At 43.9% G+C, this 23,181-nt stretch overlaps 1 protein-coding gene across 9 annotated transcripts in view; it reads right to left on the minus strand.

Moving 5' to 3' along the window:
• The window catches only part of KCNMA1 (potassium calcium-activated channel subfamily M alpha 1), a 1,464,982-nt gene that overhangs the window by 126,012 nt on the left and 1,315,789 nt on the right, over positions 1 to 23,181 (minus strand). For all 9 annotated transcript variants that reach the window (XM_086922098.1, XM_086922095.1, XM_086922094.1 and 6 more), the window contains one exon: positions 755 to 868. In XM_086922098.1, the coding sequence (XP_086778224.1) occupies positions 755 to 868 (114 nt within the window). The remainder of the gene's footprint in view (positions 1 to 754; positions 869 to 23,181) is intronic.

Here is a 23,181-nt window from a genome sequence, read left to right on the forward strand (position 1 = left end):
TTTTCTGATAGTAGTAGAACTCAAGTACTTTTTTAAAGAGCGAACCCCAGTCATTTGTTAAATGGAAGTGAGGGACACTGGTGATGTGGCACCAATTATATATCATGGTGGCATTGCCTGTAGTTCATACCATGAAGCACCGGTTCATCAACCTCGGACATAATGGACACTATTCAAAAGGGCACTAATATTTTTCCGGGGTCTTGTAAACAAATGAATCTGTAGGGGAAAGGGTATCCTTGGTATTATATTTCCTTTCTGTAATTGAAAACACATGAGCTTGGAACTGAATACACTCCCACATGAGTGAATATAGTGTAGTTGTGTAACAAAACACATAGCTTGCAAGCGAATAAATACATATCACATATGTGACTTGTTGTGCAAACGGGTAAAATACACATCCTCTAGTGAAGTCAAAACGCATCCTGAAGAGTGAACATATCCTCTGTTTTGAAGAGCTAAATTGTTTTGTGATTGAAGTGCGAGATCCAGCCTTGTTCACTCTTCTGCTTTGCCCATAGTAATGGCTGAAGTGACATTTCATCTTCAAGGTAGGTAAATACAACATGGCGGAGCTGCAGTGTAATTTCTATTCTGTAGCGTATCATTACAGTAACATTGAATTTGTTGGCATTAAAGACATCTTTTTCCAACGGTCTAACCCATTTGCAGGCACTTGGTTGGGCATGTCTGATAAGCGGAAAGGAGAAGATGCTGCCCTAGTACCACTCGCATGCTGCGCACTTCTTACCTAGCTCAGTAATTATGGGGATGTTGGCTCCTGTAGTGATGGAGGCCTGACGCACCAACCCATGAACTGGACTGTTGTCGGGCGAGGATCTGTCCATTCCTGGAGGTGTGAACCCTACAACAACACAAATGACCAACACTTAGAAACACATTACAAAGAAAAAAAGGCAACAACAATCGATTCAATGCCCGACAAACTAATATAAGCACAAAAAAACAAGCCAATACTCTCACCACACTATAAAAAATAAAGGAGGTATGCTGTGATAACAGTCTATGGAAAAAACAGTTGGGAGTCTCCTCAATTTTAAGGACTTTTAAAATGATGACAAATGTCAGACAACTTTCTAGATAAAACAAAGACATGGCTACAATGATGTTGTGGTCACGGTGTTTGATATTCTGTGACAGCCTAGATTAAAAATAAAAGAACACTGTAAGGTCCATAGAGAACTAACAAAGTAGGACTTGTTAAAATGCAAACACTAGCCTTGACTGAATAACACACTAACATCTGAGGAACCGAGCTCATAGTATTTTGAGTTTAGTAAACCTTATTAAAAATCTAATGACAAATTCGGCTAGGCCATTAGACAAAATGCACACAGGCCATTTTTTCTCCATATAATCTGACCAATAGACTTTAATTTTAAAAATGGGCCATATAGAATATGCGTTTGCTCGACTTCCCCCAAAGGGCATTAGCAGAGCGAGACACAGTATCATTCTTGCTGGAAGATGGCCTTTGAGATAAAAAAAAATTTTTTTGATTTTGAACGTTAGCTGATACAAGGCAACTATCTAAAATGAAAAATATACACACATTTAAAAAAATTTAAATATATTTCACTGTCTTAGAAAATCAGTGTTTATTATCTCCTTATTCCTTTCCTTGTCCCATTCCTTACTCTATGAGGTGTTCTGCCCATCTTCGCAGCCCAGGCACCTTTCGCTAAAGGCCACACCCCTCACATAACCCATAAAGAGTGAACCCCCACCCCAGGCCACCTCTTGTTTCCTTTATATGCATCTTTACGTGTTTGTTTGGTTTTGATTGGCAGGAGTAGTTTGGAGTCCTCAGTGATTCCAATCTTTAACTTTTTTTCGCTTGCTGTTTTTTCTCTTACATCTTATTTAACTTTATTAGGGTAATATAAAATGCTGGAATTGCACCTCTTTGGTCTTCTCTGGAGTTACTGCTCCTGTTCAGCCTCTCTTCCTTACTAATTCCTTTTGGAGGAATGTCTGAAGGAACATGGATTAAAACAATTTCTATCTCAGACGTGTGCTTATAGCTATTGATTCTTTCAATTTATTGTTGTTTTGTGCTCCCAAGTTTAGTTTGGGAAAGACTAGGGGCTAGGTAACCCTACCTGGCACCAGTCTTAGACTATAAGAGATTAAGTGATTTGCTCAGAATTACAGGATGCTGAGCCGTCGCTAAGGCTTGTACCCGCTTCCCCTGATCCAAAGTCGGCAGCTCTAGCCGTAAGGCTACGTCCTCTCCCTAGTTCTTCGTGTGTTCTTGGTTTTCAAGGTCTTCTTTGCTGTTCCCTGCCAAAAATCATGGTGAACTGTACATTTTTTACCTATTTTCACCACTGGCACCATGATTCTGATGTTCTTCTTCTACTTTATGTCATTTTCTAGCAGTTATTGTACATTGTGTGTAGCTTCTAGGAAAAGAGAGGCACAAAAAACGGATAACCTTGTGGCCTGCTTTCCCTTACTTATGCATTTTGTACAAACTGGCATATTTAATTTGGAAGTGTTCTTCACTCGGATCAGATGGTACAACATGAATGATTGTCTCCCTTTCCGTCACCCACTCCATCACATCCAGCAGGGCATGCAACTCCCTCTCGAGCAGATGCAAGCACAACATCGTATTGTTATTATCTGTTTCAAGGAAGATGCTGTGAACCCCTTTCTAACTCATTTGGGGCAACAGTACATGTACACGTCCCTTGCAGCAGGCTCATTAACCTTCTGTGCTACCTTAGAATGAGTCAAAACTGCCACTAGACAAAACTCCAATCTCTCTTCAGCAGGTACATTAATCACCAGAGTGATCTTGACACTTTTATTGTTGCCTGAAAACTATGGGTATACAAGGAACTTTGCAGGACGTGCTTTCAAAACTGCTGCACTGCTACAAAAATGTCCCCCCCCCCCCCCCCCCCCCCCCCCCCCCGTCCCCAACACCTTCCCAAACCCCTCTCATCCCCCCTCCTCCTCCTTCTTCTAGCCTGTTGGGGAAACGCCCGATGGCCTGATGAGACTGGGCTCTGCGGCATTGTGGACGGAATGCTCTTAAGACTTCCGGTTTCAAAGCTTGTTATAAAGGTTGTTGTCAAACAAGGGGTGTTGGAAGCTTTACAAAAGACAACAAAAAAGCAGCAATCCATTGAACGCACACAACTTGCTTCTACCAAGGCGTAGACAGCTCCAAGGTGGTTGCCTTGTCAGAGGCAGACAGGTATGCGTGCTGCGTCAGCATAGTCACAGAAGAGGAGGGTGTGTGTGTGTGTGTGAGGGTAACGCTCGGAGAACACCTCAGGCCTTGCTCGCCGCCCGGCATATGGTCTACGCCACGGCGCACACCTCACAAGCGGCCGCCTTCCCTCCTGTGGAAGGAAGGCGAACAGGAACTAAACTGTGTTATATCCAAGTCTTCCATCAAAGGCTCCGCAGAAATGACAAGTGACAGCTGCGAGAACTCGGTGAATGTGACGTTTTTTAAAGTTTCCCCAGCCTGACAAGTAAACACCTTAAATCGCTGGTGCCAGATGCATTATACATGGGATGTGTTTTGACATCCATCATCAAATGCTGACTGGGGGAAAATGCAGCCGGGTGCGTCGAGGATTGGCAAGTGCAGTGCTGCGAGGGATTCAGGCTGCGAGGTATTAGCAACACTATATTTCATCACCTTCAGGGGAAAAGCACAAGCTCTGCTCTTTAAGGATTTCATTTTCTCAGCAGCTGAGTGCCTTGTTCGGGAGCGACGGGCCTTCCGCGATGCCTTGACCCCCGCTTGCAATTTTGCTTTTATGTTTCATTCCCGCTCTTCAGTCTCCAAACCACCGGCCTAATAATGCTTGCAACCAGCCGAATGGAAACGCGGTGGGAGTGTTGGGGGCGGCGGGGCCGGAATGGAAGAGGTGTTCACGGTCCAAGGAGCTCCTGAAGAGCCTGGGCTGTCGCTAAAGTGTGGGAGTCAAAGGCCTCCATTATCAAGCTGGCTGCTAAGGCGGACAAATTGTCCTACAAAGTGGGACGCTCGTTTCTCGCTTCTCCAGTTACTACGTGATGGCGCGTGCGCTGGGAGCGCAGGCTTAAAGATGGTCCTGTTCACAGGTTTTTTTGCTTGTGAGGTTCGGTCATGACAAAATAACCATGGCTGAGCACTAGGCCTGGAGGTGAAATTCCTTCCACCCGCGCGCGGAGTTTAGAGAGTTTTTTCTACTTTGTGCTCCGCATAGCGTACAGAGTTCTGAAAAACTCCGTTCCACAGAGCGGAGCAGAGTTTTTTCCTCACTCAGCAACACAAAGGGGCATATTATCAAGGGGGTTTATCTCTGCTTTTTTGGCTTTAAAAAGCCAAGAAATCGGAGATAAAATTATCTCCCTATTACCTAGCTGTCGCTAACACCAGTGAGCGACAGCTAGTAGGAGATAGCGACCATCTTGGGCCCCACTTTGCATGTCAGTGATATTTATCACTAATGACATGCAAAGTGGGTGTGTCAAGATGTTAGCGACTGGAAACAGTCGCTAACATCGCTATCTCCTATTACCAACTTTTTGAGATATTCACACTAAGCACGAATATCTCCAAAAGCTAACACCTGCCCTGAGCAGTTCTTAGCCATGTTATCCAATGGGAGGTGGATAACATGGCTAAGAGCATTAGCTCGGTAATGCATGAATATCGCTGACTTTTCAGCGATATTCATGCATTGCGGCCGATTTTTATTGGATTTGCGATAAACCTTGGTAATACCAAGGTTTATTTGCGATAAAAATCGCCGCAGCTTAGCGGTAAAGTTTTGTCTTTAACCAAGCAATAGCGATAATTATCACTATTGCTTGGTAATATGCCTCAAAGTTCGCAAGCACAAGCGAAGAAAATGTTACTCCAGACCACCTCCCGGCGAGATTTCTCAAAGCGGGTGGTCGGAGATGCAACTGCTTGCATTCAGAAACCTTCCGTTCGCGTTGAGGAAGCTGTCGCTCGAGTAGAACATCTACTGGAGTAGCAGAAAGAAGCAGCGCCCTCTTGCACTCGCATGGTGCTGTTCGCACTGACATCCCAGCTTAGGATTGACACCCAGCACTAAAAATCAGCACAACCTAATGCACTCTGCAACTTGTGGAAATCTGTGCAGCGCAGCTGAATTTTTTAGGTCACTTCACAGAGTTCCGGGCGGACCTCTGCAAACTGCACCCAGGCCTACCAAGCACAAGCCAAACCAACTGTGTCCTGCTGCTTCAGGATGCTGGTCCTCCCATGCAAGGACTTTTTCACCTAAAGCCACACATTGTTTCAAGCACTTCTGCGCCATTCCTCTATCAATTATCAAGTCTTTCCCAATCATTCCTTCCGTGGGTCTCTTATAACTGACAAGTTTTTCGATCAACAGTTCTCAAAGTGATAACAAGAACTGGGCATTTTTCTGTATTTTTCTTTGTGCTTTCTGAAAATTGATTGAAGTGAGTGGATAGACACAGTCCTTCTTTCTGCTTTTGACTTGCTAATTTTACAACCTTCTGGCATGTGCCAAGACTGTATACAATTAGGTCTTCATACAAGTACCACGCATTAGGCCCTGTTAAGTCCACCCCCTGATGTTACCAGGGCCAGAAATATTAGCAGGCCTTAGAGGGATTAATGCCAACTAGCCTGCTCGAATTGGCTCTACAGGGTACTGGTGTTTTCCATTGCTGTGACCACTAGAACCCCACCTTGATATGCTCACTCACAGGCATTCAATCTCAACTCCAGAAGTGCACCAAGAACTAAGTTCACCTGTCAGTCTAGATATGTGTAATATGGTTCCTGTACAGACAGTGACTTAGAATTAGTAATCGGCATCTGAAGAGAAAGTTATATTTCTCATTCTTGTGGGAATGAGCAATAGAACTCAAGCTTATGGTGCTAAGGAAGTGGCACACAATGGCCTGTATTTTAACAAATGTCGACTTCTGTTGAAGATCCCTATAGGAAATTTAAGAAGGGCAGAACAGTCCAGAGATGGTCAAGCCGAAACTTCATTTCTTAATCCCAATAGGCAGGTGACTATGTCCTCCATTCTAACACATGTAGATTCCGTCTATGATTCTATCAGGCAGGGAACAATGACTTGCACTAAGTGCTGAATTTTGTCTATCATCACGTTGGGTCAAAAAAACCTAGACCTTGACCCAAAGAGTGGGCATTTCTGCCCATGTGTAAATCATGAAGTAGAACATGAGTCTTTGCCATCTATAGTACCCAGAATAGCTATCTGGAAGTTTGCACTTGGTCCATTAGGCCATACTCCAGTGCCCTTCTCCACAGAAGATGCTTATTCCTGAGCATTCCTGTAGGATCCCTGTGACCACGTTACTCCCCTTGTATAAAATGAATGTTGACCTCTGGGAGTTTCTTCAGCACCTTACTGCAGACAATAGCGCTGTCCACTACAGTGAAAACAGAACTTCTAGAAGTTCCTGCCTGCAGGATTCCTAGTGGAATAGACTAATGTCATTTAGAGCAGGAGATTTTTGTCTTCAACAGAAACCAATGCAAAAGACACAGAATTTTAGTGTTTATGGTGCAGAGATATGTGAGTTCACGTAGAAACTCATCAGAGTAAACAAGTTAATGCCTAGCTAGTATTTCTCCTATTGTACTCTTTCTTTCACTTTGGGGTTGGCAGTATCCCTGTGCATGAGCAAAGGACTTTAAAGCATCACTGCTTCAAAGCTTGGCTCAAGGGCAGCACAACTACAGTACGTGATCTGCTCTTCAGTTGACGCTATGAAACAAGTAATACTGGGAGCCAGGGAAATATAACGTTTGAAAACAAGAAATTTGAAAATTCACAGGACAGAGGCCAAACAAGCCGGTTACATTAGAAGACAAATGGAAGAAGAGCTCAGCCAACTAGTAGAGGTCCTATTGAAGAATGCTTTATGGGCTCCTTAAGGCATTATTCTCTACAGTCAATGTGCACATAAATTCGCTCTGCATGCTACTAAAAAGCCAAGATCAATACAAATCTCCTGATAAGGAAAGGCTGAGATCCTTAGTGCCTGATCAGCAGCTTCTGAACTATAAATTCTGCAGAGATCCTTCTGCTTCTTTTCAACGAGGCAAGCCTGTGGCGGATGACTAGCCGTAGACGTTTCCTCCTGGGAGCCCATCTTATGCACTACATGAGTCAAGCAAACGACTTGGGCCTTGGGACCGCGCATCTGAGCAACAATTCTCCACCAATCAGATTAGGCAATATGTTAGCACGACTGTCGATGCTTCCCAATCACTAACTATCATGCCTACTGGACAAGAACTTGTTACGTACACTTTAATCTCTTGTGTGCAATATAGTTTTTAGACGGGGGAGCTGACACCAAAGCTAAACACATATCCAGCCATTCGCAGCTCTGCCTCTTAAAGGGGCATGCAGTGGCGTGACACCTTGTATCATCAGGCACTGCTTGCTGGGCATATTGAATGTTATGTTTGGTTTTGACACATATTCTTAAGTTTCACACAGAGCACAGGTGTTGATTGTGATACAACGATGATATCAAATACTAGGTGCGACGCACTGTCTTATAAAACCATTTCTTAAGCCTACATTTTTGAGTCTAGGGCTTTTTGGGATTCTTAAATTATTTTTAAGTTTTACAGTGTTGTCCAGTTCAGCTACATTTATTATATTTTCCTCGTTTTTTCACGTTACAGAGAATGCTTGGTGAAGCAAACTTAGAGTGCTTTTTGGTGACAAGTTTTGTCACAGTTTCGAAGTTCGCGCTATATAAAACTTTATAAATAAATAAACAGCGACTGTTGCATCTCCTTAATGTTCTTCCCTTTGGAACTCCTCTGACTCAACGCCTCAAGGCAGCTTTGGGAAGCATTGGACAGAACTGAAACCACATCTTTTCCGACAAGCAATGGAGTAGTCTGCAAATATAGGGGGATATTTACAAAGAAGTAGCAGAGTGAGGCGTTAGCCGCCATAGCTAAACGCCTCACTCCGCCACTTCAGAAACGCAGGGCTGCACCATATTTACAAGGATATGGTGCAACCTTGCGTTTCCCCCTGCGCTGGCGCTACACTGAGCAGTGTAGCGCCAACGCAGGCACCCTTGCACTATGATGCAAGGGTGCCTGCGTTGGCGTCCTCGTGGAGGGGAGGATTGCTTATGTGTAGGAAGGTGTCCCTTCCTGCACATAAACAATCCTGAAATGCCATTTTGTCACTTCCATGTGTGCTGCTTAATGCAGCACAGATGGAAGTTACAAAGAGTAATCTTTTTACGGATTGTTTATGTGCAGGAAGGGACACATGTGCGTGGTACAGGCTAAGACGGTCTAGTGTTCACTTAGGGCAGAGTTCAGAGGAGCGTCGGACAGAAAAAGGTAGGAGGAGTTCGGAATAGTTTTAAGGGGGTGGTGGGGTACGGTTATTTTTAAGGGGGTGGGAGGTTTGTGATAGTTTTTAGGGGGTGAGAGGGGATCAAGTTTCTTGTTAGGGGGTGGGAGGTTTGGGTTTGTTTTTAGGGGCTTGGAGGGTTCGTGTTCGATTTTAGGTGGTGGGAGGGAATCCAGTTTGTTTTTAAGGGGTGGGGGAATCGAGTTAGTTTTGAGGGGGTGGGGGGTTTGTGTTAAGTTTAAGGGGGTGGGCGGGGATCAAGTTAGTTTTTAGAGGGTGGGACGTTCATGTTAGTTTTTAGGGGGAGTTTGTGGTTCAGTAAGTCGTGGCTCTTTACTTAGTGGTTTAGATTTGGTTGTTGCTTAGCCTTCGTGGTTTCGACAATTGTGATTTACGAGGTAGTGGTTTAATCATATAACCGTGCTGCACAACATAGCACACATGGAAAAAGCAAAAAGGAGGAGAAATAAAGCATTTCTCTTCGTTTCGCCATGTTAAGACCAGGTTTTCCCTGGTCTTTAATGTTGGCGCTGCCTCCTATTTACGCTGCCTTTGTAAATAGGCAGCAGCGTCAAAATTAATGGCTGTTGTGGTGGAACACCCACCGCAGCTCCCACTGCCCACCCCTTTCACGCTAAGCATAACGTGAAAGGGGGCCTCATTTCCAAGGCAGCGTTAAGCCACATTAAGTGGCTTAATGCTACCTTGTAAATAAGGCGGAGCCCCTATCACCAGAAAACTTCACAAAGAGTGACGTTCTCATGTCGATAGGGGCGTGTACATAAGCTCCATAGTCTAATCATATATTTTACTATATGTCTCCATGTTTCTATCCCCCTTTCACTCCAGCGCCTCTTTCTCCTTCTCTAATCTAAAGCTCTGATAAAGCTTAAAGCTAGTGTGGGTGCTTTAAAAAGCATAAATGTATAAATAAAAATATGAATAGATTGGTCACTAGCAATAAAAAATTGTTAAACTCTCTTGCAGAGTGGAAAGTGTTTGACAGCTTCTATGTAAGGAACCATTGTGCTTTCAAGCGGATGGTGCCCGAAGGTGTGGTCCATGGGCATCAGCTGTAAATGTAGGACTGTGTACTGTATTTGTAACACCAAGGGGCGATAATGACTGGCCGAAACGTTAGAAGGGAATTAGTGATTACTTTACAGATGGCACAAACAATTGTCTGCAGCCTGCTGCTCCTGATGCAGCTTGCCAAATGTGTGTAGCCAGCTCGTCCGATATTCAAAATCAATGGAGTCCAAACCTGAGATGTGAGAGGCACCATCAGCCGACTGGGAAGGCTGATAAACTGCATCAGCAGCACAAGCATTAAATTCAGCCGGAGTGCAGCTTCAGTATGCATTAATGCACTTGTATACGGACAGGGCTGGAAATACCTATCCTGCTTCCTTGATAGTGGGGGAAAGACTGAACCTTTGTGCCCTCTAGTTAAGCCACTGTCATCCCTGTATTAGCGTCTTCTCTGTACATCTGTATGTGTGCAATTCGCAGCGATTGAGTGTTGTTGCTGAGCTGAATGATCGTTGGATTGGTGACTATCTTTCCTGTATTTTTGTCCATAATTTTAAAATTGCTCTCTTTGTCTAATTTACCGACTTGTGCTGTAGAGTTACAAACTAACCAATACGGATAATTGTGCATTATGAAATTACAAATATACCCTACAGCAGCTGAGCTGTGGCAACCTGCCAATGCCTGCTCTTTGTGCATCACTTCCTGGTTTCCTGGGGCCCAAACTATCGAAAGTCTATTTTTTTCCACTGTAGAGTTAGGTGGAGATTAAGACTTCTTCCACCCCATGTATAGTGGGCGGGGATTAGGGTACAACAAGAGACTCCGAACTCTCGTCCTGAATGGAGAAAATTGTATGTTTTTGAATTTCTTTATACAAAACCCCGTCCTGGGACAATGCAATAGGAAAGTCAAAGGAGACGGCGAACCAAGATGGGCTTTTCTCCAGCTCTCACAAGGTCTTACACAGTCACAGAAATAAGAGTGGCAGCAGTGAAGGAGCTTCCTTCTTCACCAGTTGCTAAAGGAGGAGGTGAACCAGGAAGAGCTTCAGCCCCAGCTCTCCGAATATCTTACTAGGTAGTAGTGGCAGTAGTGGAGGGCCCTCGTCTTTCAACAGTTGTAAAAGGAAGACAGATAGTATTAGTTGTTCAAAATCCAGCCTGCATTGGGTGATGTGTCACCAGATGCTTTATTTTTCATGTAGGAGCTTGTAGGCTTCTTTTGAGGTTTTGGCAAATTGAGCATAGCCCAAGAAGTATCTCTTGCCATTCAACGTGCATTATCAGTGCTGATGGCGCCTCTTCTGACTGTTCTCGGGCTTCAGTAGGAATCCAGCCTTTCAGTCTACAGCAGCCACTCAGACATCTGAAGCTTGATCTGTCCGATTCAGAATGGCTTAGTATATTGGTGCCCCCCAAAAATGCTTCTCCAAAGATTGTAAGTTGTGACAAGATAGAAAGTGAACATACGTGGGAAAGGTACGTTTTTGGGAGCATCGTAAATCATCACTGGATCTCAGCCTGAATCAACCTCAACTACTAACACAGAGACCCTTCTCAGGCAAAAGATGTTATTCTTCCGAACTAGAAATAAATGCTGGATTGTTTCACAAACGTTTGATTCCACTGCACACTCTTTATAGCTATATCCTCCTACCTGGCACTATTTTTGATTACAGTGTTTATTTAACTTTATGGGTTTGGAAGAAGCAGAAAGCCTAACGCAGTTGGTGGCTTTCTATGTCATCTGCAACGTCCTCTGAATTATTCCCCTACCTTGTCACCAAATGCATCACATTACTAGCCATCAGTATTCACATTAAATTACCATACCATGCTATTTTTTTTTCTTAATAAAGTTTTTGGCATTTAGGGATATTACATAGACAATGCATACCATACGGAGTCCATCTACAAGATTCTAAGGTCCCTCCCTCCCTGTCAACGCTACATAGATGACCCAAATGATACTGCATATTCGGGCACTACAGATGTATCCAGATAAGATAAATAGCAAAAACCATACATCTCTCTCGTGTACAAGGTCTAAAGCACACATTAATATCCCAGAAGATCATAAACTCGACCTCGGCTAAAATTTTGCTATGCAAGAGTGAAATCACTTTGCATCATCTACCTAATTACCAAACCAATATATAACAATTTAATACCCCCCCCCCCCACCTTCTTTCGTGTTTTTAGGGCAGTACAGTATAAAAAATAGCAAAACTCTGCAAGTAGTCCCTCGTTACTCTCGGATTTTATAGAAATCTTCCACACCTGTTTTTATTCCTGCACTCATACCTGCAGGGCGAGAGACGCCAAGACCGCAACTGCGCCTTCAGGTGCAGACAGCTCCGGCTTATCCCTTAATGCAGACAGCATAAACGACCAGGCTGTCAGATCCTCTTCAAGTTTATCATCCGCTGTACATGTCGAATCCTTACTCCTCCGCAGTCTCCCACTGTCAGACATTGCTCAGCCATGCCGTATAGGTGGAGGCATAGGACTAATCCATGCTATGGCAATGCCCCTCTTCGCCTAATCCAAGCCCAGAAGATCAATTTTCTTACTTCATTTCTTTTTCGCACGGGATGGGAGCAAACCCAGCAATACCTGTGGGATCTCCATCGGGACATTCCAACCCAAGGCTTCATTAAGGCGAGCAAGTGTATCCTGCCAGTAAGAAGTCAGGGATGGACAGGTCCACACCATGCGAATAAAGTCTACCCTTGGAGCCCTACAACATGGGCACTCTTCTGGGCGGGCATAATAAACATTAGAACTGACCTTCCACACTTCCTCATGGACCTTCACCCAATCCTTAGCAGACAGGGGTTCTCCCAACTGGTTGTCGCACTTCGCTTGGATAGGAAACGCCACTTGTGGCAAGCCATCTCATGAAGCCACAAAGAGATGGGAACTTCCCCCTCTCTCTTCCCGCAAAGTACAAAGATACCCCCTGCCTGGACCCAGTCAGGAACTCTCAGACCAGGGGCCCACTGCCCGTGCTCAGTGCCAGAGGGGCCCCCTAGAATTCGGGCCCCTCCCACTCAGTGGGTGCTGAGAGGCTACTGACCCTAACACAGCAACAGGTCACGCAACACAATGCTACCGGTATTAATGATAGAGCACGCTACACCTCAGCGCCACTGCTAATAGGCCGGTATGGGTAAGCGCCTTGAGTGCCCGCCCACTGCACTTATGGAAATAATCGCTCCACAAACAGTGTGCACTGAAGCGGGGAAACGCTGCGCAATTAGGGCCAGGAGAATGATCCTCTCGACTCTAGTCTGAAGTACCTCCATGCCAGTCCATTCATCCATCCCGTACAGCACAGGGGCATACCCCCCCTCAAGACGATCGTCACCATACAAAAAAAATATCCAGATCGTCCCAGGGTGTTTTCTTTATATTAATATAAGGAGCAATTAAAGGAAGACAATGACGTTGAGCAGATAACCAAGGCGGCGATTAGTAGCATGCAAACGACATTGGCATAATGATAATACGATGCCCCTTCTCCGCTGAGGCTGTTGGGGGCCTGGGCTTCCGCGTGTGGTTGCCCAGCTAATGGCGCACATTACAACCTTGCTGACACCGTTAAGTGCTGAAACAACATTACCACGCAAAATCCGAGCCTTCTCATTAAAGCGGAGAAGGGTTAGGCAATTAGTAGTTCTGAACGTCTTGTTTTGTGGGTAATTAGTGAGCATTACCCAGCATGGGCTCCCAATGGGGAACTACTGTAGAGAAACTTGGTAAAATATTCAACTAAAAACACATCTTTCTAGTTTATGGGAAGCTGAGCAGGGCTCTTTGCGGCAAACTGGGCCTGGGATCCCTGGAGGACGGCGTACGACCGTGACTTATGTTAGCTGTGATCCCAGAGTCGTGTTATTGCGAACAGACGTTGGGTTTTCGGAATAAGGCACTCAGATATCTAGTGTACAGCTACACCATGGAACTAATAACACACAGAGCCAAAGGTAAATGCAATCTTAGCTAAATGTTTGCAAACAAGAGAGTAAATGGCGGAGAAAGGCACAATGTAAGACTATTGTGGGAAAGACAACGTAAGATAACCGTTATATGTAAATAGTAAAAGTGCCCATAAGGACACTGCACGGCTAACAAATGTCATTCACTCGCACCGCACTAGGAGAGTGAATGCTATAAAAGCCTCCACTACCTGCCTGAGGCTGCCAAGTCTTAATAACCCGCTCTTCAGAATGCAACCACAAGGAAAGCCCTATTTACAAAGTAACACAGCTCCCACCATATTGGGTATCATCTACCCATGGTCAGCCCCAGGGATAACTCTCCATATTCAAAGCATGGACACATATGTCTACATGGTAAAGCGCCAAGAAGCCAAGGGATAGGGGGATGTGTAAAATATGATGACATAAAATAACAATACACTTTTCAGTCATTGCTAGATTTCAAGCAAACACCTCCATTTTGAAGGAACAAACAACTGGACTATGGTGCATCTCACTGAATACATCCAAATATAAAGACAACGAATACAAAAGCTGCCAAATATGGTAGCAATTAGATCAATCTAAACAATGAATTATGTTATATATTATGAATGCGTACAACGAAAAGCTAGCCACATTCTTTGTTAAATGTGATATAGTACGGGTTAACGCACAAATATTTTTGAGACACCTAATTCTGTATATGACTTAATGGTTTTTATATCTGTTAGAAAGAACACATCAGAAACAAGCATTTCTGAAACCAAAAGGTCTGGCTTTAAAGGAATGACTATGGTAATATGAAGCAGTACAGGAAGGTAGCATGGGATTGGATATGTATTTGCGTTGAAGCAAAGAACTGTAGATTAGCATTGGTGTAGGTTAAAAGTTCAGGTGACAGTTGCACTGTCAAGCCAGACCAAAACACCCATTTAGGTTAATGACTGCCCTCATTCAATCTGTGCTGCTGCCAGAGAAAAACACTATAAATTATCTAGCTATCTAAGACACTTTAATAGCATTTCAATGTCATATGTGTGCCCCTAGAAGTTCAAGTTTAGGGCAGCTGGATGAACAAAAAAATGATCATAGTCGTGTGGAGGGCAAGTACTTTTTGGTGAAAGCATGCAGCTTCTGCCCAATCAAAACATGTACTCCAACATGTAGGCGGAGCCAAAACCCCTCTCCAGTGATTCTCATATAACTGTCTGGTGACATATCACTGATCCGTAGGCCCTGACAACACATGCATCATGCTGACCTCGCTGGCGCTCTATAGGACAACTGCATGATAGATTGACGCGCCACAGGGTCGCCACACCAACATACATAATGGGTCATATACCGCGGCAGACCTATGCCTGCCCTGTGGGTAGGTCACGGACCCTCCCGGGATCTCTCGATGTCTTCTACCGAACTGAATGATTTGCATCAGCCACTCGGCCGATGCCTACTGTATGATGAAAATCACTTAGTGTGTATTGATGCTGTATCCCTGTGGACATATACGAATGCACTGTATAACTACTTTCATGTTGATTGCGTAATGTAAACTAAAACCCAATAAGCAAATTTAAACAAAAAAAACTGTCTGGTGACATCTGCCCTGTTAAGCCAGACCATCAAAAATGACCTTCCCGGTGAATGATTCCAGTGCTTGTATTGTTTGATCTTCCTCCTTCACAGTTCATTGTGCAATGCCTACACCACAGGTACACAGGAAAATGATCCTTAAAATAGATATCATTGAGAAAGTATGCGAGGGGAACTAGCGTCCCTCCTACTGCAGAAGAAATGCAGGGTGGGTCCCTGGCCCTTGATTGCAAGGAGAAGGAGGAAGGACTAACTAACACCACCAGATACATCCTTCTGTATATGATGGAGCATCAACACATCGATCACAAACATACAATCCATGGTGTTGCTGCCTTGATATCTATGTCTTTCTTTGCTATCTGATCTCTCTCCAAGAACCCATGATCTTTCCTTACTTCTAGCCTCTCACATGCCACCTCCCACTCTTAGCTACTTAGATGACAACCACATCCACTTATCTGCTTATTCTTTGATAACTTACTGTTTAATATCTTTTTAACTCAATTGTATTTGTGGTTTTATTACTGTGCTTGTACATATTTTATTGCACTTTTATGGTCTCTCGACCGAAATAAAGTTATCAAATGGAATGGACAACCTTTCAACTGACCTATGGACTTCCACCCATAGAAAAAAAATCTTTATTGTGGGGATAATAGATTGTATGATGACTTCCCTGGTGATGACTATATCAAATCCATGGAGAGAGCACTATTTGAGCTCCGGAACACAGTAAATATCAAACAACGTGTCTCATCTACCAGCAAAAAAGGAGAACCAAACCCTCAGCCTTGACTTGTCTATCAATGACATTATTGAAATCCAGCATTCACTGTAACTGGGTTATTCAGGCCACAGTGTAATTCAATCCCCTTCCTACAGTCACCACCCACCCACAAAAGACACTGTAAGCTACTGAACTAATACACCAACCCTTCAAGGACTATCCCGTCGAGATTCCCATTTAAAATTCCCACAGATAAGAACGCTGAAGCAACCCCACACCGGACGCTGGCTCCCCCTAGACCAAGCTGAACATTTCCTTGAAGGTCATCGTTAACATTGACACCCCACTGTACTGGGGCATGCCTAAAAAATGGGCCGTATCCATTGTACATTCAATCAAAAATTCATTGACAGACAGAAGCTATTGTAAACAAGACAGAAGTGGTGGAAATTTCTACTCCACAAATACCCCTTACTTGTGAAGTATCTATGCTCTAAATGCAAACATCTCTTCAACAATTCCAACATCTCCTAGTAACCGTCCACAATCACAGGAATATCTTAGCAAAACCTCCTTTAAAAGTCAAATACTTTGTCATCTCCTAATGAACTCACGAATAGCCAAGTCACGCACTCTTAAAATGGCATCAAACAGTTCTTCATCGCCAAAACATGAGGTCATAACCACTTAATTTAAAGACAGGTTCTTCTCTTTTTGATCATGAAAGGTCACATTGTGTAAGGGCTTAAACCACAGCTCAATATAATCAATGTCTCCCTTGCACCAGTTCATAAATTAAACAGACACAGTGCTTAACTTGGGTCTGCGATGGTGGAAGTACTCACATGCACTCATCTTTGGCGACTGGAGCAAAAGAGAGAAACACATAAAATGAGGAAAGAAGAAGGAAGCACATGGTGACCAAACTGACAAAGAAAGATAGCAGGGATAACAAAAGAACCTGACAGAGTTAGATAAAGGGGCAGGGAGTGTCTGGAGGTGTGTTAACAGTGCTTCATTTGAGCTGGTGGTTTCCAGTGCTCAGCACTGGCACTTAATTGTCAACACTGGTGCTTGTGACAGCCTGCTAGAATGTGGCGCTTCCTGTCTAATTTAGAGATGACCACAACAACTGTTAATTATTAATTCACTATACATTAAAAATTACTATTACCTGCCACCCAGGCCATTTTTATAGCCTTGGGGTCTGAAATAGTCTGATTGTCACACTTGTAGGAGTCTGATGGTTAGTTGTTGTGTTGTTACTATTATTGGCAATATGTCAGGGGCAATATGTGATGCAAGCTGCAGCGGCCTACTGACGGGAGCTCTTGCACTTATGATTTTTTTTTTTACAAATTAAGCACTGTCAGGATTAAAGATAAAGGAGGTGAAGTCAAGAATCCACTATGCCACAATAATCAGTTGCAATGGTAGGCTTGATGAATTCCATCTAGTCCCGGACTAAATCCCTGAATTGTGTCAGCACCAGCAGATTTGATTATTGTGGAAAATCTAAATAAAGAATCTAGACAACTGCAGGGTCATTGTATTTGAGTCTTGAGAAAGTCTCAGGCAAATGGGCCACAAGGGGGTGAAACATGTGTCAGCTGCTTTGTAACATCCTGGCACTTGTTATTATGTTGAGTACTCCAACAATGATGGCTTGAGGACATTTCTCATTGTGAATTAAACTCACAATTGCAAAAACATACTACAAGCTGCTTCTGTGTTTATTATACTGTGGAATACTCTGAAACAAATACATTAATTAATACAGTATATGAAAGGGAGAGCACATTCTTCTTTTTTCAACACACCTTATGAGTACCAGTTGGGGAAACTACTTTTTTAGGATACTCGCCACAACTGCGCAATATCCAGGAACCACCAGTACAAACAGAATGATTCTTGGACCCTAAAAGGATTTGGACTCAACATCTAATCAACAGGATTTGGAACAAAGCCTACGCACTATCATGGGAGATTTGATATCTGAGCTTTATGAACCACAGAGTGTTCTGAACATGTCTGGCATGGCACTGAAGCATGAGCACTAGACTGGGGTACCATCAAACCTGTATTTGTAAGCACTGCTTATTCAGGGCCTTAAGTACTAAGATTCCATTTACAAAACTACTATGAACTCCAAAATAACATTTCCTAGACTCTTCCCTCCTGTATGCCTAATTTGACACATCTCAAACCTCATTTTACCACTGTGATCCGCCTAATAAGACTTTCTAGACGATTCCCTCCTGCATCCCTCATTTGACTAATCCCCAACCTCATTTTACATTAGTGAATGACTTCCCTGGTGATGACTATATCAAGTCCATGAAGAGAGCAATATTTGCCCTCCCCAACACAGAAAATATCAAACAACGTGTCTCATCAACCAGCAAAAAAGGCAAAACCCTCAGCCTTGACTTGACTATCAATGACATTGTTGAAATCCAGAATTTATTTTAACTGGGTTATTCAGGACACACTGTAATTCAATCCTCTTCCTACAGTCACCATCCACCCAAAAAGACACTGTAAGCTACTGACCAAATACACCAACCACTCAAGGACTACCCCATCGAGATTATCATTGACAATTCACAGAGACAAGCACTCTGAAGCAACCCCACACCTGACTCTGGGTAACCCAAGACCAGGCTGAACATTTCCTCGAAGATCATCGTTAACATTCACACCCCACTGGACTGGCGCATGCCTTAAAAAATGGGCCGTATCCATTGTACATTCAATCAAGAATTCACTGACCGGAAAGCAGCTATTGTAAACAAGACAGAAGTGGTGGAAAATTCTCCCAAATAACACTATCTAGACTCATCCTTTTTCAGTCCTTCCTTTATCCTATACCATCAAACTAACAGACTCACATGTCCAGCACTCAAATACACAACTTATATTTCCCTATTCTAATCCACCACTAATCATTTGGGTTCCAGAATATGTTCTACTCACCAAAAAGCGATGCAACTCTTCGTCAAGATTAGTATGCACTACCTAAATACAACTGCAATACAATACAATACAAAAACTGGCTGCAAATTGCACACTGACTTTTTCCAAATGGGAGATGGTTTTGCGTACCGAACTATGGGGCACATTATGACGGAGGATTTTCCGCATCCTCCGGGCTGGCGGAAGCCACCGCCGGCCCGGCAGATGCGGAAAATCCTCTGCGGACCCACCAAAGACACACCGCCAAATTAGGATGGCTGGTGGGTCCTGGTTTAGGTCCGCTGCTTTTCCGCCGCGGTTGGCTTACAACCGCGGCGGAAAAGGCCTAATATGGTGGCGGTGTCTCTCAGACACCACCAGCCATATTAGGATGTCTGAATTTCAATGCCTTTACACGGAGGCATGTCCGCCGTGCAAAGGCATACAGATTCTTGTTTGGGGGCCCGTTGCGGGCCCCCAGGGGTGAAGCAGGGGGGTGGGGGGTGCACATTGGGGGTACCTATGGTAGAGCACAAAGAGGAGTACAAAGTTCCCCAGGGATCGTGATACAGTGTGGAGAAGAGAGCAGATCCGAAGAATCAAGGAACTAGAAAGGTTCCCTTGTCGGAACTAGAGAGCCTCACACACCCAGAGCGTTAGGTGTGAAACACACCCTGACTGAAGGATGTCCAGTATCATCATCGGCTCGCTGCCCCTCGTCAGACCGGCACTGCAATGTCCGACGGAGTACCCGAGGGTACTCTTTTGGCGGGGTTCTTTTGTTCCTTGCCGATGGTGAGTGTGAGTGAGGCTGGAGTAGTGTGTAGCCAGTGCAATGTGAGTGAATGTTAAAAAGGGTAGTCAGTCCACAATAAAATGTTATTGACGTGGCTGATTCCCTAATTAAAAGGGTTGGGAGGGGAGTTAGAGGCTGATGGGGTTAGCAGACATCTAACTCAACCCCCTGGTGTGGTCAACATGTTTCTCGCCAATCGGCGAATCGTCAGGACCTAAAGCAAGGTACTACACAACAAATTGAACAATGCAGTGCTCATGCACAAAGTAAAAAGCAAATACAACCTCTCCGGGTCGGGTGCATAGAGGGCCACAGGGTCCTGCTCTAATTAGGCGACCCTAAGGGAAAGTAACATGGGCCTCGCAGCATGCTCCCGTGAGGCCAGCACTGTCTGGTGGGTGAACCTCAGTGTGGGCGCTGGCACGGCGGGACACCTACCCCTCACGCTTGCGGCACCTGGTCAAAAAAAAAGGGTACCTATGGTACCCCCCTGCATTTGCGTGCACAGAGCGGCAGGCACCGCGCGGTGCCTGACGCTTTGTGCATGCAAATGCACAGCTTTCATTTTTAACATTGCGGCGGGTGCTGCTTGAAGCAGCACCCGCCGCAATGTTAAAAATATAGGATGTGACCGCCAGGGTGGCGGTCACATCCTAACTGCACAGGAGGGAACTCCGCAGGCCATGCGGAGGTTCCCTCCTCCTCTATGGTCGCGGACAGACTCAAGTTCGTCCGCGATCTTAATGACCCCCATATGTACTGTATTTATGAAGCAGGTCGAGGGTTTGCGGCCCCCTTTGGTTGGCTACAACACACAAGTGTGGGGGCTTGCAAGTGGCAGCAGGGATCACTGAAAAAATATCGAATACAAAAATATTGACAAAAAAATATTGAAGTAAAAATATCGAAAGACAAAATATCGAAATCCTATCTACAGACAGGTAAGTACAAAAATATCGAATCAAAAATATCGAATAAATATATATACTTAATAAAAATATTGAATTTATTAAAATAACTTAAAAATAATTAAAAATTAATGAAATAATAACTATATTTATTTAAAACATACTTAAAAATACTTAAATAACTTAAAAAGTATTAAATAATTAATTTAAGTAAAAAAAATAAAAATACAACTTCATTTTTTAACACATATATATATATATATATATATTAACATAATATTAATAAAAAATATACAATATTTTTACTGTAGCATAGCAAGAGGTTAAAATGTACTATTACCACTCTAGCAACTGCAACAGTAGGGAAAGCGTTGGATAGCGTAGGGGTACACATTACTATTCCCACTCCAGAGGGTGCACCAGTAGGGAAAGCATTGGATAGCGTAGGTGTAAAATATACTATTCCCACTCCAGAGGGTGCAACAGTAGGGAAAGCGTTGGATAGCGTAGGGGTAAAAATTACTATTCCCACTCCAGAGGGTGCAACAGTAGGGAAAGCGTTGGATAGCGTAGGGGTAAAAATTACTATTCCCACTCCAGAGGGTGCAACAGTAGGGAAAGCGTTGGATAGCGTAGGGGTAAAAATTACTATTCCCACTCCAGAGGGTGCAACAGTAGAGAAAGCGTTGGATAGCGTAGGAGTAAAAATTACTATTCCCACTCCAGAGAGTGCAACAGTAGGGAAAGCGTTGGATAGCATAGGGGTAAAAATACAAATTATTTACCAATTAACAATTAATAATAATAATAATAAAGCATTTATTGAGCCCCTGGCTGCACAAAACTGGGTATCCCCGCGCTAACTGCGAAATGCAAACCCGTCGAGAGGAACTTGGTCCGTGAGATGACAAGGAGTTAATGTTTAGGGAAGAGGTGGGTTTTTAATTTGGCTCTGAATCTCATTTCGGAGGACGCCATCCGCAATTGGATAGGCAGAACATTCCAGAACTTAGTGGCCAAATAGCGGAAGGACTTTCCTCCCATTTTAGCTTTTGTGATGCGAGGGACTTTGAATAGCATCATGCCCGATGATCTGAAATCTCTCATCGGACGGTGAATGGTAATGAGACCTTTCAGATAGCTGGGGCCTTTATTCTGGGCAATGCGATGAGCATAACAGAGAGTCTTGAATATAATTCTCTCTTTAATAGGGAGCCAGTGGAGTTTAGCAAGCACGTTTTTAGTGGATGCTTTCCGAGGGAGACCGAGCACCAATCGCGCTGCTGAGTTCTGTATACATTGTAATTGGTGCAGTCCCTTCTGATTCAGGCCTAACAAGAGAACATTACCATAGTCCAAGTGAGGGGATATTAAAGCATGAACTATGGTTTTTCTAGCTTCGGTCGGCAAAAGGTCAAGTACTTTGCGAAGTACTTTTAATGTGCCGAAGCATTTGCTTGTCACCTTATTCACATGGGCTTCGCCTGAAAGGTCGGCGTCCAACATAACGCCTAGATTTTTCACCTTCTCCACGGGAGTAGGCAGTTCCCCTAGTTCGCTAGGCCACCATGCATGAGACCAAGCAGATACAGCTTTTCCTACTAGCAATACCTCTGTCTTGTCTCCATTTAGACGGAGGCAGTTAGTATTAATCCAAGTCGCTATCGCTGACATACAGTTAGAGAAGTTGGTAGCTAAATCTCTGCTGTCTGGAGTTAGTTTGAACATCAACTGAGTGTCGTCAGCGTAGCTGACAATGCCCACCCCAAATTCCTCCGCCATGTGTGCCAGGGGTTCCATATAGATGTTGAATAAAGTTGGGCTCAAGCTAGAGCCCTGTGGAACCCCATGGCTGACACTGCGAGGCGATGATTTAAAAGGTGGGCAATGAAGTTGGAATGTTCTGTCAGTGAGGTAGGACTGGAACCAGGTGAGAGCTAGACCCTTTACTCCCATGTAAGAGAGTCGAGACAGCAGCGTTGAGTGCAGCTCGGTATCAAACGCTGCACTTAAGTCCAGTAGGACCAACGCTGCTGTCTCTCCCTCATCCACCATCTTCCGGATCTGTTCAGTTGAATACAAAACTGCTGATTCGGTTGAATGGCCTGATCTAAACCCTGACTGGAAGGGATGGAGGAGAGCTTCTTTCTCCAGAAACTCCATGAGTTGTAAATTAGCCACCTTTTCTATGATTTTGGCACAGAAAGGGAGAAGCGAGATCGGCCTTAAATTTTGGAGTTGAGAAATTGGGATATTTGGTTTCTTTTTTAAGGGTATTACATGAGCAGATTTCCAATTTTTCAGGACGTGGCCTTCCTGGAACGATAAAGTAATCATGTTACTAATTTGATCTAGTAATATGTTTTCCATGACCGCTTTACATTGTTCCGGGGGGCAGGCATCCATAGGGGAGCCTGAGCAAATTCCATTGATAATTTTCATTAGGTCTTGTTTGTTAGGGGTCCTGAATTTGGTAAGGAGGGATTTATGAGAGAAGGAGCTTAGATTATCTACATTGTTTTTAACTATATTAGTGCTGTTTGAGAAAGTAGCATGGATTTTTTCTACTTTCTCCACGAAGAAATCCGCTATCTGATCGCATATCTCCGTGGAGTAGGTGTCTTTGGTATCCAGGTGAGAAGGAATGGTGATTTCTCTGTAGATGCAAAATAGCTCTTTCGTGGGGTTCTTACCTTCCACAATTCTGCTTTTGTAATAATAGCTTTTTTCTAGTCTTACCAATTTCTGATACTTTTTCAGTTCGATTCTATAATTTT

This window comes from Lissotriton vulgaris, chromosome 5 (assembly GCF_964263255.1).
Source record: "Lissotriton vulgaris chromosome 5, aLisVul1.2, whole genome shotgun sequence".
Lineage (NCBI taxonomy): Eukaryota > Metazoa > Chordata > Amphibia > Caudata > Salamandridae > Lissotriton > Lissotriton vulgaris.